The 15,174-nt window shown below is 37.4% G+C and overlaps 2 protein-coding genes across 2 annotated transcripts; one reads left to right on the plus strand and one right to left on the minus strand.

Moving 5' to 3' along the window:
* Positions 1-3,186: 3,186 nt before the first annotated feature.
* Positions 3,187-8,333, minus strand: LOC113335810. Its single transcript, XM_026581847.1, has 7 exons — positions 8,231-8,333; positions 7,834-7,948; positions 7,586-7,655; positions 6,710-6,963; positions 5,674-5,790; positions 4,548-4,599; positions 3,187-4,227 (listed from the first exon to the last, which is right to left on the minus strand). Exons 2-7 carry the CDS (start codon positions 7,927-7,929, stop codon positions 3,731-3,733), a joined length of 1,086 nt encoding a protein of 361 aa, XP_026437632.1. The 5' UTR covers positions 7,930-7,948; positions 8,231-8,333; the 3' UTR covers positions 3,187-3,730.
* A 3,641-nt stretch (positions 8,334-11,974) lies between these two features.
* LOC113335712 (ethylene-responsive transcription factor ERF017-like) lies at positions 11,975-12,595 on the plus strand. Its single transcript, XM_026581729.1, has one exon. The coding sequence runs from the start codon at positions 11,975-11,977 to the stop codon at positions 12,593-12,595; it is 621 nt and encodes a 206-aa protein (XP_026437514.1).
* Positions 12,596-15,174: the final 2,579 nt, after the last annotated feature.

The raw sequence follows: 15,174 nt of genomic DNA on the forward strand, positions 1-15,174 counted from the left end.
CTTGGGAACAACCTGAACGGGGCTGACCCACTTACTGTCTGAAATTGGGTAGATAATACCCGCATCTAACAACTTAAGCACCTCTTTTCGAACTACTTCTTTCATGTTAGGGTTCAGTCGACGTTGCATCTCCCTAGACGGTTTGGAGTCTTCCTCTAAATGAATCTGATGCATACAAACGGTAGGACTAATACCCTTAATGTCTGCTATAGACCACCCTAAAGCTTCCTTATTATCTTGAAGTACTTTTACTAGCCTACTTTCCTGATCACTATCCAAGTCGGCAGCAATAATCACAGGTAAAGTCTCAGATGGGCCTAAGAACACATACTTCAGGTTATCTGGTAGTGGTTTGAGGTCCAACTTAGGGGGCTCTTCTAAGGAAGGAACTGAGGTAGTCTCAGAAGCTGGTAATGGTTCGAACCTAGATTTCCATCTATCAGTGTGTAACACAGGGGTAGAATCTAATAGAGCATTCACTTGTTCAATGGTACTATCATCGTCAAAATCTAAACAAAAATGGGATAGACAACTCTCTAATGGGTCTTCAGACAAGATGTTTGGTAATGACTCCTGAACTAAGGATTCTATCATATTCACCTCTTTAACACATGTGTCATCTAGCTCATAAGGTAGCTTACTGACATTAAAAATGTTCATTTCGATAGTCATATTACCAAAGGATAAAGTCATCACATCATTTCGACAGTTTATGATCGCATTAGACGTAGCTAAGAATGGGCGACCTAAAATCACAAGTATCTGGTTCTCTGGGTCAGGGACAGGTTGGGTATCTAGGACCACGAAATCCACTGGATAAATAAACTTGTCGACCTCAATAATAACATCCTCGATAACACCTCTATGAATTTTGATAGACCTATCAGCTAACTGCAGTGTTATCTGAGTAGGTTTCATTCACCAAGTCCTAGCTGTAAGTACACATGGTACGGCAGTAAGTTCACATTGGCTCCTAAGTCAAGTAAAGCTTTTTCTACCCGGTGTTTACCTATTGTACAAGCAATGGTTGGGGAACCTGCGTCTTTGTACTTTGGAGTGGTAGTGTTCTGAATGATTGAACTTACATGACTATCTAAAAAGGCTTTCTTATGGACGTAAGTTTTCGCTTTCGCGTACACATATCCTTAAGGAACTTGGCATAAGCAGGAATTTTCCTAATTGCATCTAATAAAGGAAAGTTTATGGTAACTTGCTTAAAAACCTCCAATATGTCATTAAAGTTCGATTCCTTCTTTGTTGATGCTAATAGCTGGGGAAATTGGGCTCTAGGCACAGAGTCAGACCTCTCAGGAACCGAATTGGCATCATCGGAAATTTTATTAGTCCCCTCAGTTAGTGGTCCTGAGGGATGAGATCCTGAGGGCTGAACTACAGTATGTTCACTATCGGGAATGGTTACCTGATTGTCTACTACTCTACCACTCCTAAGGGTTCTAATAACATTCAATTGATTCGATGGTTTTGCACCTACTTCATGAACTCCTCTAGGGTTGGTGGTAGTCTGACTAGGTAGCCTTCCGTTATCTCTCTCACTTAAGGTCTTAGCTATTTGGCCGACTTGAAGTTCTAGCTTAGCAAGGCTTTGAGCATTAGTTTGAAAGTTCTGCTTGGTTTCCTGTTGAAAACTAATTTGGCTCTGTGCTAACATATCCTGAGTTTTTGCTAACATCTTAATAGATTCCTCTAAGCTAGTCATTTTGTTTTCTGGGCCTGATGAATTCTTAGTGTAACCAAAACCTGGGGGAGCATTAGAATTACTAAACTGACCTTGACTCTGGCCCTTAGACCATGAAAGGTTCGGATGGTTTCTCCAACCAGGATTATAGGTTTCTGAATATGGGTCAAACTTCTGACAGTTATCATACCTAGTGTTATTATAGAGAGCATTGGCTTGCTCTTCATTATTATGGCCTTCCCAAAAAGGCTCCAATCTACCACTAGTGTGACCCACTTCTAAAGCTTCTAACCTTTTCGCTATAGTAGAAATTTTGGCATCTGATTCAAAGCTTCCTTCTACCCTATTAACGTTTCCTCTGCCTAGAAGAATTGTTTTCTGGGGTACCCTATTGCTTTCCCATTGTTGGGTCTTTTCGGCGATTTCATGCAAATATGTCATCGCATCATCAACTGTTTGGTTTTCAAACCCACCTGTACACATGGACTCTACTGTAGTTGTGGTGGGATAATCTAAACCCTCATAAAGGATCTGAACTAACCTAACCTTTTCTAAACCATGATGAGGACATTGTGCTAATAACTCATTGAACCTTTCCAAATACCTATACAAAGATTCTCCCTCCTGTTGTGTAAACGTGCAGATTTGCGTCCTAATAGACGAGGTTTTGTGCCTAGGGAAAAACTTGTTCAAAAAGGCAGATGTAAGTTGTTCATAGGTTTCAATTGATTCGGAAGCCAAACTATACAACCACGACTTGACTTTATCTTTGAAGGAAAAGGGGAATAACCTAAGTTTTAAAGCATCATCATCAAGGTTTCTAATTTTCAGGGTACTACAAATTTCCTCAAAGTCCCCAACATGGAAATAAGGGTTTTCATTTTCTTTCCCTAAAAAGATTGGGAGCAACTGTAAGGTTCCAGGCTTAAGTTCATAATTTGCTTCAGTTTCAGGTAACGTGATACACGAGGGACGAGTATGCCTTTAGTAATTTTTTTGGGATGTTTTCAACACTTCTTCGGGGTTCCTCCGGGATATTTCTGGGGTGTCTCTGGCATACTTCTGGAGTGCTTCTGGTACGTTATCTACGGAGGTTTAAATGCCACATTTTGAGCCAATTTCGCCGCAAAAGCTTATTTCTCCAAAAACACCTACAAAGACATAAAATAACCAAATAAGTACAAAATCGAGCACTAACAATATATACAATTGGGACAAATTAGACACATAAATGCGTCTATCAGTAGCATCATTTTCTAATTTTTATAATCGAAACACCTGACTTTGTTGTATAAATACATGATTATATGTATAAATAATATATAAATATAATATTTATATACATGTCCTCGTCCTAGTTTTTTTGAGAATTTTATGGTGTCAGCGTCCGCGTCGTGTCCGTGTCTACGCGTCCGCATCTGTGCAACCCAGCCCTGGTATTTTCTAAAGCTCGAGAATCCAATTTGTAGTATATATTTGGAGGCAGACAATGTTAAAGAACAATTTGATAATAGACTTGATGACAATTTGTTTCAAAAAAAAAACTTGATGACAATGTTTACCATTTTGTCACACGACCAACCAAAAACAAAAAAACAAGGACTCGAAGAGTTATAATTTCGGTATACGAAAGTACAGCTCAACCGATACATGTTGAAAAAGAGTCGTAGGCTTCTCACTATCATTAGGTACTTTGATACACTTCAACCCTGTCACCGAAAACTTCATCCATCATCCTGACATCCCGCTAGCTAGATGCACAGGAAAACAGGCTCTTAAGACTTAACAAGAGCTCTGACACTGTCTAGTCACTGTTGATAGAGATACAAAGGCTATGTTTTTGCTGTAGGCTACTACACCTCGCACAAGTCGATCTTATGAAGCTTAAAATATAATGCTTATAGAGAACCCACCATATGACCACAGGTGACTAAATTGTAAGTAGGTTGCTGCAGTTGGCACACAAAAACTACGAACAATCACCAGTAGAATCTCCTTAACTTACAGGTCTGAAGCAGTTTATCAATCTTCAACTTATGAACGGGATTCCAGAAACTTCCAGGAAGGCTTCATTGTAGTTGAAAACTCAGCCCCGTGCTCTAACGCTCCTTTGAGCCATTTAACCCTGTTAACAAGTACTTCCAAATCCATAATGGACGACTCTATCATGTCAGAGAGTGTTGAATCACTCTCCTTTTTTTTCATCTTCTTCGAAGACCCACCAGAATTATTCCGATCTCTCGGGGGCCGAATTTTTCTTACTGAAACTGATTCATTCGTATCACTATGGGTACTTGAAATACAAGAGGATAATGTGGTTTTATCTGAACCACCGTTCTTCATGTTTGCTGTGCCAGTCTTCTGTTTGTTCAGCAAATCACCTGAAGGCTTAATCAGAATTTCCCTATCTAAAGAATCCAATGAGAACCCTGGAGGAAATGAGCTAGCTGAACCATATGAAGAAACTGAAGATGGACTAAACTTGAACGGCGAAGTCTCTCCTGTACAAATGTTGTTGTTTCGGATTATACCTATATCCAAAAATAAAAATTTAGATGCAATTTCAAAGAAGAAAATTAATATAAAATTCTGGATGAATTTTAATTCTAAAGAAAAGGAAACTTATTTCAAGTACGCAATTGAGATAAAATTTATCTTAATTACTGGAACTCCCCAACTAAAAGGAAGTTTATTTCAATTACTAAGAAACCCAAATTTTAACAAGGAAAAAGGCAAATTCAAACTCTGCACATCCCATAACCAGGAAAAGAGGCAAATAAGAGCATGTGCTTCGGAACATAATCTAAAAAGTACGCAACTACAGATAATATCAAGCAAAGCCAAACATTACCTGGACTCGTAGGGTGTATCAAGCAAACACAGGGTTCAGAAGTCTCACCTACCTACAAGCACCAAATATAGATGATAAAGTGTTACTAGTAGATGAGGCAGTAAGGCACATGCTGTATATGCACTGCATACATTTATCAGCCACCAATAGAATGATATAGAGATCGATATTTTTAGTAACAGGTATTTTCATTTACAAACATGCTTTACTGACCGAGAATATAAAAACCGCTAAAACTGACGGACACAATATGTGGACCCCCTGAGGGTGAGGGAAGGGCCCGCCAAAAATCTGTGAGGGGTCCGATTTTTTCTGTGTTTTGTTCTCGGTTCGTCAAAAATTGTTGCTTCATTTATAAAGGAAGACAAAAAAATGTTTAAAAGAGCACACTAATCACTGAAATTAATATAGCCCACCAAAAACATAAATTCTATTTGAGAGTCCAGGATATTGCACTTTCTACTTATTGCATCATTGTTGCATTTCTGAGAGTTGCATCCCTAAATAATTACCTGAAACAGCAACGCATAGTCCTCCCAGAGAAACAAAAACTTGGGCGCAGACATCACACAGCAATATATGCATGCATGTATAGGGAGAGACATTGCACCACTGGTGTTTGTGAGGGTCCATGCTAGATGGACCAATGGCTCATCGCTGGTACGCTCATCTTATCCCAAAATGTTTACCATCTGTTTCAGGCTTGTGATGCTTACTGGCTTTTTCAGTCAGATAGGAATCAAGAAATATGCCTATCACTCTATCAGTCTATGTGAGAATTAGCACTTGGCTTTTTCCTGTTGGGGAGTCTGGGACCCCCATTAGTTTTAAAATTTAAAATGCATATGCTTCAACAGTGATGCAATACATAGTTAAATACAAGGTAATGCTACATATGTGTTTTGAGGGAAGGAAGAAACTTAGAAGCCATAAATGGAGAATTAGTGGTGAAATGTGTATGCCAACAAGGTAATAAGATGGTCAAAATGAACTAATTTGAAACCAATCATAGTATTTGAGTAAAATAGATGCAGATAACATAGAATGGTTTATTTGGTAACTAACACAGACGCAGTACTATATCTATGGAGTATTTGGAGTAGTAATGAACTGCGGAAGAAATCACCTTGGGGATGGGCACAGTCCAACCTAGCTCTGGGGTCCAATCCAGGGATGGGCGTAATTCTTTGCCAGGAACTGCATAAACTCCTCCTTCACCCACCGGAGGTCTCGGAAACTGAACCTGAAATCAAGCCCAACCAAATAAAGATAAACCATCCAATTCCGCCTTAATGTTGGAAAAGCTTCAATTCTGAATGAACTCTATTACAAGTTGTCAACAAGGAAACATAAAGTATGAACATAACCCACTTGGGATTGACAACAATTTGATTTATATATATGTCACAAGTCTGTCAGTCCCCAGCACACAAATTTGAATAATCATGTGAATAACTTAAAGATTTGCATTAATCATGTGAATAGATATGTGGACGGAGCAGATTGAAAATACCATGTTAGACAGCACTTAGTTACGGTATATCAACTGCGTTAGTCAACATTAATGACACCCTAGAACTCTGGCTAAAGCATGGTGCACTATAAAGCACCAACCCTTTATGCTCTAAAACAGATATCTGTGGTGTTTCCACACCCTAGATGCATGGGCGAGCAGATGGATTTGAGATTATTGGGAGAAAAAAATATCAGAAGAGACACAATTAGGAAATGGTGAGAGTTTACTTGACAAAGAAAACTGACAAAGATCTCAACTAACCCTAACTCTCTCAATCGAAGGAAATGGTGAGAGTTTACTAGCACAAACTAACAAGTATATCATCTGATTCTGAACCTGACTCTGGCTATCAACTCCATATTTAACCTTTTATCCGGTCACAACCCTAGCTTAGCCTTTCTCAATCTTGACTAACCCTAACTCTCTCAATAATGGATAGAAGAACTGTAGGACACAAGCATTGATAAACATGTAGGCCAACTGAGGGGGAAAAACAAACAAACAATGGGCATGCTGGTGGTAATGCCAGAATGAACCTTCTCTTGAACGAAGAGATATCCAAAAGTCAACAAAATCACAGGGTGAAAAAAGGGGTCATCCCTAGATGAATGCTGAATGAACTTCAAGGGTGTATAAATATTTGTACCTCTACAATTTCATCATCTTGTATGTTAGTGATACTAGCTGACCAGTAGCAACCATCTTTGAACCAATCAACCATATCCCCAACTTTCCAAGGACGGTCGACTACTCCGACAACTTCTGATATGTCAGATATATCAGGCATTTGACTTCGAAGATAGATCTGTGGATACCCTGGGCGCAGCATCAAATGTTTCTTCTTTACCCCAGTATGTTTTTCAGCCGGATTCAGACGATACAAGTTCATCCGCGTTATTTCTGCAAAATACCGAGATTTTGAAAATCAAAAGTACAAAAGAACCTGTAAACACTAAACCTGGAGTTCTTCTAAACTCAAACTAATTCAATTCAAAATGTGATAAGATTGCAGACACAAACTATGTTTTCTTTTTCTGTATTTCCAGACACGATTACTCAGAGTCTCAACACATTGAAGTCTAACAGTTCATAAATTGTCAAAATGTTTTGTACTATAGATGCCAAAGGTTGGAAAAATCAATAACAGTGTGCAGCTTCTTTAAAGCAAAATTATATAAGCTCCAAGTTTGCAATCCACAAAATCGCTTCAATCCAGCATATCTGAGACCTGATTAAGCATAAATCGGTAAAGAAAACCAAATAGTCTTAAGAAACTCAACCAATATTCTATCAGCTGTCACAGATCGAATTGAAAACCAGGTTCTAGTGTTGTTTTAATCAGCTAAAACTATACGAATGCCAACTAAACTTCGAGTCTTAGATATCCATTGCTATATCCCGTGATTCATAAGTTCACTAATCAATCCATACCAACCATAAGAAAATAAACCGGCCACACATTCAACATAGAACTCAAATCTAAGGTAATCGTCTAAAAAAAAGAAAAGTAAACCACACTTACTTTCGTCTGGAAAGTCATAATACTCTAACGCAACAGTAGGTTCTGCACCTCTGATCCTGTAATCTTTAATCTACACAAAAATAAACGAAATGATATGTATGAAGCAAGTCATTCTAAATAACACCAAAGCACAACGCATGCAACTGCACCAAGAGCACACCATTTCAGCAGAAATATAACCAAGCAGGTAAATCATACACAACTCCTAAATCATCATGATTCAAAATGTAATGCTGCAACAACACTACCTTGCATCGGAACCATGCTCCGCGAAAACCATCTTTAAAAGATTTTGATTCTCCTAACTGACCAACTTCAAATGGAAGATTCTGTTCTCCTTCCATTGTCAACAGATTGAAATAACTGCAAAACAACAAATTCAGATTTCAGACATTCATAAAACCAATCCAGACAAAGAAATTCCGTAACAAAAAATGACCATTTGAAATTAGACTCTCCCTATAACCTAAATATTGAAAATTTCTATGATAATCAACCAAATTAATCAATCATATTCTAACAAAAGGGGGAAAGAAATGAATCCCTAACATTTGAGCAGAGACCAAATGAACAAAAAAAAGAAAGAAAAAGAATCCTATTCTAATTCCTCAGAAACTCAATTGAAATGGGGTTAAAGATTATTACCAGATTTTGAATGAGAAATTTTACTTTTTAATAAACCCTAGAAAGGAAAAAAAAAACATTTGATATTTTTGCTCTGAGTTTGCTGGTAAAAGAGGAACCTTTTCCTTTTAATGCTTTCAATGACACTTGTAACAGTATTTATTACAGTAATAAGGGGTTGATTATATAAGGAATACCAAATTAGATAAGGGAACGCTGTCTGGTTAAGGGCTGTTTAGTTTTCTTGAGAAATAGTTCGTACTGTAATAAGGGGTTGATTATATAAGGAATACCAAGTTAGATAAGGGGACGCTCTCTGGTTAAGGGCTGTTTAGTTTTCTTGAGAAATAGTTCGAGCCTATTTGTCAAGTAGTGCTTCTGCTTTTCCAAAAATACTAGTAATTTTTAGGACTCAAGAACAATGTAGATTAATTTTATGATTATTCTTTTCTCTTAGAAGAGAAAAAAATCAACTTATGCCAAAAATCTACTTTATCATGTAATATTCAAGAACACTTCATTTCCTACTTATTGAGATTCATCTTGTTGAAGATGAATCCAAAGCTACTTATCATGTAATAATCAATCGTGATATGCCGGAAAGGCAATTACTATTTACTTTTGTGATGATACTGACAAATTTTCAATAGGGTTATATGATACTAACAAGTTATCGTAATCACGTTGATGGCAACGTCTTAACAACATCATCGTTCTGTTAGAATTTTGAATCCACGTTTTTTTATGCATAGAAATTCCAGTTACCGGCAATGCTGATGAAAAGCTGGAATGAATACCTAAGTCTTAAAACGCGGCCAAGCAGGCAAGTACATAAAGTCATAAACAATTACCTCACAAGTTACAATAGTAACAATGATGAACTTTGGCCGCGTCTTAGCACCAAAACAGCTCCGTCCGCTGGTACATCTACTGGTTGACGACTTTTATGTTCACAGAACTACTTAAGCATAGAGTAGGGCTGACATGCAGATTCGTATCACTGTCGGGAGCAAACAGTTTGTACTCCTAGTTGGCTGTTTCTTAAATGCAATGGCGTACAAGGTACAACCTCCCATTTAAAATTTCGTGAAAATTTTGTGGTACGATCATAACCAAAGATCAAAGACCAAAACAAACGATCAAATTTGAGTTTAGTCTGGTGTGTAACGTTACGGGTGGAAGACTAAATTTGATCGAGCGTACACTATATATTCGCCTGGTGTGCGGAGTGGGATATACGTCCGCCTGATTGGGGAGATTCTTAAAAAAAAAAAAAAGAAGAAGAAGTGGGGCGGAGGTATAAAGCCCGCCCCACAAAATTTTTTTTGGAAAACAAAGAATGGGGTGGGGGTATAATGCCGGCCCCATACAAAATTAAGAAAAAAAAAATGGGGCGTATACTTTGCGTACGCCCCATGTGGAGCGTAGACTTTACATACGCCTGGTGTGGTGCGGGGACTTTACGTACGCCTGGTGTGGAACGTAGATTATATAACCGCCTGGTGGTGGGGCGTGAACTATACGACCGCTCGACTATATTTGGGTTTGGTCTTGATCGCCGACCAAATGTGGTCTGAGTTTTACTCTTTGATCAAATTTTGATCGATGATCCGTCCCACTACGCCAGCCCACTCGACTAGAAATTTGCTCTTAGTCATCCACTGCAATTGGTCTGACAGTTCATATATATGTGATTTGATAAATACAAGAATTTTTTCTATTTAAAACTTTAGAATGAGTCCTTAAGTTAACCCTACTACCACATGAGATGCTTTAAGTGTTTCCCATGTCACAACATTATTTTATTTTTTTTCAAATGCTGAACATAAATTTCGTCCAAATCTTTTCTTGAGAAATCAACAAAGTTTGGATTTAAAATTTGAATTTATATATAAATCTTAAATATAACTAAAGCACATATTGACAACGAAATGGGGTATTTTTATCGATAGTCCTATTTCTTTTTCGGGAATTCTGGGCAAATCGTCCAACTAAATTACTCAAATCAACTCTTTCGCTTGAAAAAGAGCCCTTATAGTGAGCCTTTATTCATGTATTCATTTACTCAAAAATAGTTCGACATTTTTTATTTTTTCATTTTCGGAAAATTTTTTTTTGTATAATAAGTGTTTTGTTACATATAAACCTAGGTAGCTGGACAAAGAAAAAACCATTGTACGGTGATAATGAGACTAAAATCCTACTTTTTTTTTTATGTAAATCACATTTCAATTCATTCAAACTAAAATAATGATTACATGATTGCTTACAAGATTATCAAAAACACCAAAATACAAGATAATCACAACCCAAATACAAATGAAGATACCAATTGCTAGTACATCGCGAAGAGAAAGAGCTGTGAACAACAAAGAGATCCAATTTTTGTAGATGTGGTAGTGATGAATGATGGTTTGAACCGGAATCAACTCCGACCATTTAAAATGATTAACTTCTTCAATAAGAGATTCTCCTAATAAAATAGAGTTATTTTGCCCAAAATCTTGTAGATCCAAACGAATCTGGGTGCCCTAAATCCTTCTTGTTGAAGATGAATCCAAAGCTACGCCGAGCAGAATCGTTTATGTTCTTGATGAATCCATAATAACAAGCCAATGAATTGTAATGTATTTGAGTGTGTGTCATGATAAGAGTACAATCTCAAGTGTTCTTTTTCAAAACCACTAGAGATTGAGGGAGGGTGGTAGCACAGTAAATTGTATTGTGTCTGAGTGTGTGTCATGATAAAAGTGATATTATGTAACCGTGTGAGTCACACATGAATGACAGTGAGGCATGAAATGTAAGTGTTTGTACGGGTTTGAGTCTGGGTATAAATTCTCCTGTAAGAACTCAAATGAGTGTGGTTGAAATTGTAAATAATTTTACTCAGCAAAAAATGTAGACATCAAATGTTAATATTTTTGGGAGAGACTAGAGAGGGAGGAGGGAAGAGAAAAATAATCCTGGACCTTTTGTACAACCCACTAAATGTCAAACAATTTCAACCGTTGGAGACCTTAAATGGTTCGATATTCTCCTTTCTGAGGGTCTAGTTACGGGAAAACAACGGCCATAAGCCCATAAGGATGGTTTTTTGGACGGCCTGTTCACAATCAACGTGCAAACAACGGCCAATGGGACCTTCATCTTGGTACACCAAAAGCCATAATCTTTTGTTAAATCTTAAAAATCCGAAATTGACCTAACCAATAGAGACGTATCAGTCACAAACAATGCATCACTCCTATTATAATAGATCAAAAATACACCACGTGAAAAACAAACCCGTTATAATAATATGTCCTACAAATTAACCACACAAGAATTTTGATAGAGACTTATTTCTCTCTTCACAAAATTCTAAAATAATTCATTGATGTCAACCTGAAATAAGTCTCATCCATGAATTCTTCTTCTATCTGACTTTACCTGTAATAGTCCCTACCGCGTTTACACCCTACATCCTCAAATCCTAACCATCCACTCGCTCCTTTCTAGACACTTTTTGACAGTCACTATTTGGACTGTGCAGCAGTTCAACACGTTCAGTTAGACTCCCTCTCTCTAATGGAACATCACCTTCCTTCAACACTGACCTCGACTTGAAACCAAAAACTAGCCGCAATCACTACATATATATATATATAGAAATGGCAAAGGCATGCAAATTTATTCAATCATCATCGTATTCATCTATGTACGTACTCATCAATTTATCATATCATAAACTTGCAATATTTGTTTCCTTTTTTGAGACAAATAATGATTCGGAACGATACAGTTGATGATCCACCATCGTTACCCAGTCTTGGAAATGGTAACGGTAGTGAACAGTCTAAATATAAGGGTGTAAGAAAGCGTAAATGGGTAGCTGAAATTCGATTACCAAATAGTCGGGAACGAATTTGGTTAGGTTCTCATGATACACCAGAGAAAGCAGCTAGAGCTTTCGATGCTGCACTCTTTTGTTTACGTGGTCAAGGAGCTAAGTTTAATTTCCCAGACAATCCTCCGAATATTCAAGGTGCTAGCTCGTTGTCTCGAGCTGAAATTCAAGAAGTTGCTTCTAGGTACGCGAATGAAGAAGACGAACAACAACACAATGAAGAAGAAAACATAAATCGGTTGGAAACTTCTAACAATAATAGTGACAATGGTACTACGGATTGGGAATTCTTAGACTTGTTGTCGGCTTCCAGCGGTGCGGGTGATACGAAGAGTACGGTTAATAATGAGTCTGATTTTGGTGTTTATTCCGGTGTTGATGATTTTCCTGGAGAGTTTCTGCCATTAACACCACAACAAGAAGTTGGTGGGAGTGATTATGGAGATGAAAATGATGGTGGGGTTTTTCATCACCACTCAAATCTTTGGAACTTTTAAAAAAATCTAATGAACCAGCTCGGGAGATTATAGTCTGCTCTGCCGAGTTGACGATTTTCGAAAAATAAATAAATTATAAATAATTGTTTTAATAACTTATATTATTGGACAACCCATTATTACATGAAACTAGTTGGAAGACAAACAAGCTAAGCTCAAACGACATACTACTACATTAATAGAATAGGTTGTTGTGCTAACCTACCAGCGAGCCTCATGAGTAACCTAGCCAAAGGAGTCGAAGCGGATGGGGCTGAGATTGTGTCACAAGGGGGGCAAACTAACTCTACCTTTCATGTTAATTTCTGCAATAGTACGCCATTGGGACTCGAACCTTGGACCTCCTGGAACGCATGAAATTTTGGGGAATGAGGATGACCAGCTGAGTTAGGTGCTTAGATTATGTTTTAATTTTTTTTATTTAACCCCGTAGGGGAGTGTTGATGGCTCATTTTCGTGCTTAGGTCCATCCTTAAAGTCATATCCTTGGCTATGAATTGACTCAAGTTGGCTTTTGTCAAGCAATATTGAGCAGTGTCAATCGTGTTAATTCGATTTTTGTACGGAAAATGGGTCATTTGTCCAAAAAATTTTAAATCATGGTTCAAATGGACGAGTAAAAATTAGTATGAATGAAATCGACAAAAAAAAATAGCAAATATGAAACTGGATTAATCGCGGCTTAAATTTAAAAAATAGCAAGGATGAAACTGGATGCATCCTGATATAAATTAAAAATAAGAAAAAATATTTGAAAATGGGTAGGATGAAACTGGTTACATCCTGACTATTTTAATATTTTTGTCCATTTGAACAGTATCTTTTTTAATTTTTGTCCATTTAAACGGTATCAAAATGTACAAGTCTTTTTCACCCAGAAATTATTGATTTTGGTCTTTTTAACCAGTTTTGTGATTTTTGTACCACCTAGACAATTTCGTAGTGCCAAACCCATTTGGAGAATATCAGAGGCAATTTGTAATTCTTTCTTTAATCACCTTGAATATTTAAACAGTTTTTCTTAAAGATTTCTTGATGGAATATTAATGAACAAAACGTGGTATAAAGCATTGAATTTTTAACTTTATTTTAAAGTGCAAAGCATTTTTAACCATTAAAAATCCAAAAAATATTAAGTAATTGTTGCAGTATGTGATATTAGTGTCCAAACATGTGGGAATTCCAAGCTTCTCCCATGGGACATAATAGCGCCCCTAGCTAGCAATTCGGGATTCGGAAAACGTATAGAACGTCAAACGTATGAGTATTATACGAATTTGCAAAATCCAAATTAGGTCAAAGAGTCGGTCAACGATTTGTAGCACGACAGTAGTTCGGAACGGTATACGTGTATAATTCAATTTACTATTTTGAATTCGGTACTGAAAATTCCACACATATTAAACTATAAAAACTAATATTGTAACTTAATTAGGGGCTGAATTTACATTTAAATCAGTATATATATGCGGCATAATAAATTGTTAGCATCAACAAGGTCGCAGTTCGGTGGTTGCAAACTAAGTTAAGAAGCGGGAAGTCATGGGTTCGACCTTCTCCGTACACAGATTTTGAAATTCACTCCCATGAAGGGACTAATGGGCTAATTGGGCCTTGTTCCCGAACTAAATCGCCGACCAATTCGCGACTCCGATTAATTCGCGATTTATTCGGTTACTCCATATTACACGAGTACTAGGGTCGGGAATTCAGTTCGATTTATTCGGTTACTCCATATTACACGAGTACTAGGGTCGGGAATTCAGTTCGACGGGCGTATCATTCGTTCCCGTTTTTTCTTTATAAAAAAAATAAAATAAAGAAAGCCAATCACCAAGTGGTCTGGTGGTTGGCATACTCCTTCCCACTATTGAGGTAGGGGTTCGAACCCTGTAATTACCAAAATCCACTCCATTTTATGGAGTTTGGACCACTAATTTATTCGGTGACTCCGTATTACAGGCGTACTAGGGTCGGGAGTTCAGTTGGACGGGCGTATCATTTGTTTGCGAATTATTCGTGAATAAATCGACGAATTACTAACTAGGAGTAGTGCCTTTGTACTCTTTTTTCTTAGAAGTGAGTTTCGGATAAAAAAATAAAATAAAGAAAGCCAATCACCAAGTGGTCTGGTGGTTGGCATACTCCTTCCCACTATGGAGGTAGGGGTTCGAACCCTGTAATTACCAAAATCCACTCCATTTTATGGAGTTTGGACCACTAATCTAGGATAGTAGGATATCAAAAAAAAAAAAGCAAGTTTCGGAAAAAATAAAATAGAACAAAGCTCAAAAAATAATGTTTTTTGTTAAAAAAAAACAGGTAGTCAGCTCAGTTGGTCCTCAAATATGATGTGCTCCAAGAGGTCGTAGATCTGAATCCCCAATGACGCAATATTACAAAATTTGACATGAAAGGTAGAGTTAGTTTGTCCCCCTTACGACATAATCAACCCCTAGCCACTTCGACTTTCTTGGATGGTTCCTAATAAAGACTCTGCTCGTCAACCTATTCAACTAGTGTAATAATAGTACGCTTTTGGAACTTCGCTTGTCAGGTTTCAAACTAGTTTCTTGTAA

The sequence above is a fragment of the Papaver somniferum genome, unplaced genomic scaffold, assembly GCF_003573695.1.
Source record: "Papaver somniferum cultivar HN1 unplaced genomic scaffold, ASM357369v1 unplaced-scaffold_15, whole genome shotgun sequence".
NCBI lineage: Eukaryota > Viridiplantae > Streptophyta > Magnoliopsida > Ranunculales > Papaveraceae > Papaver > Papaver somniferum.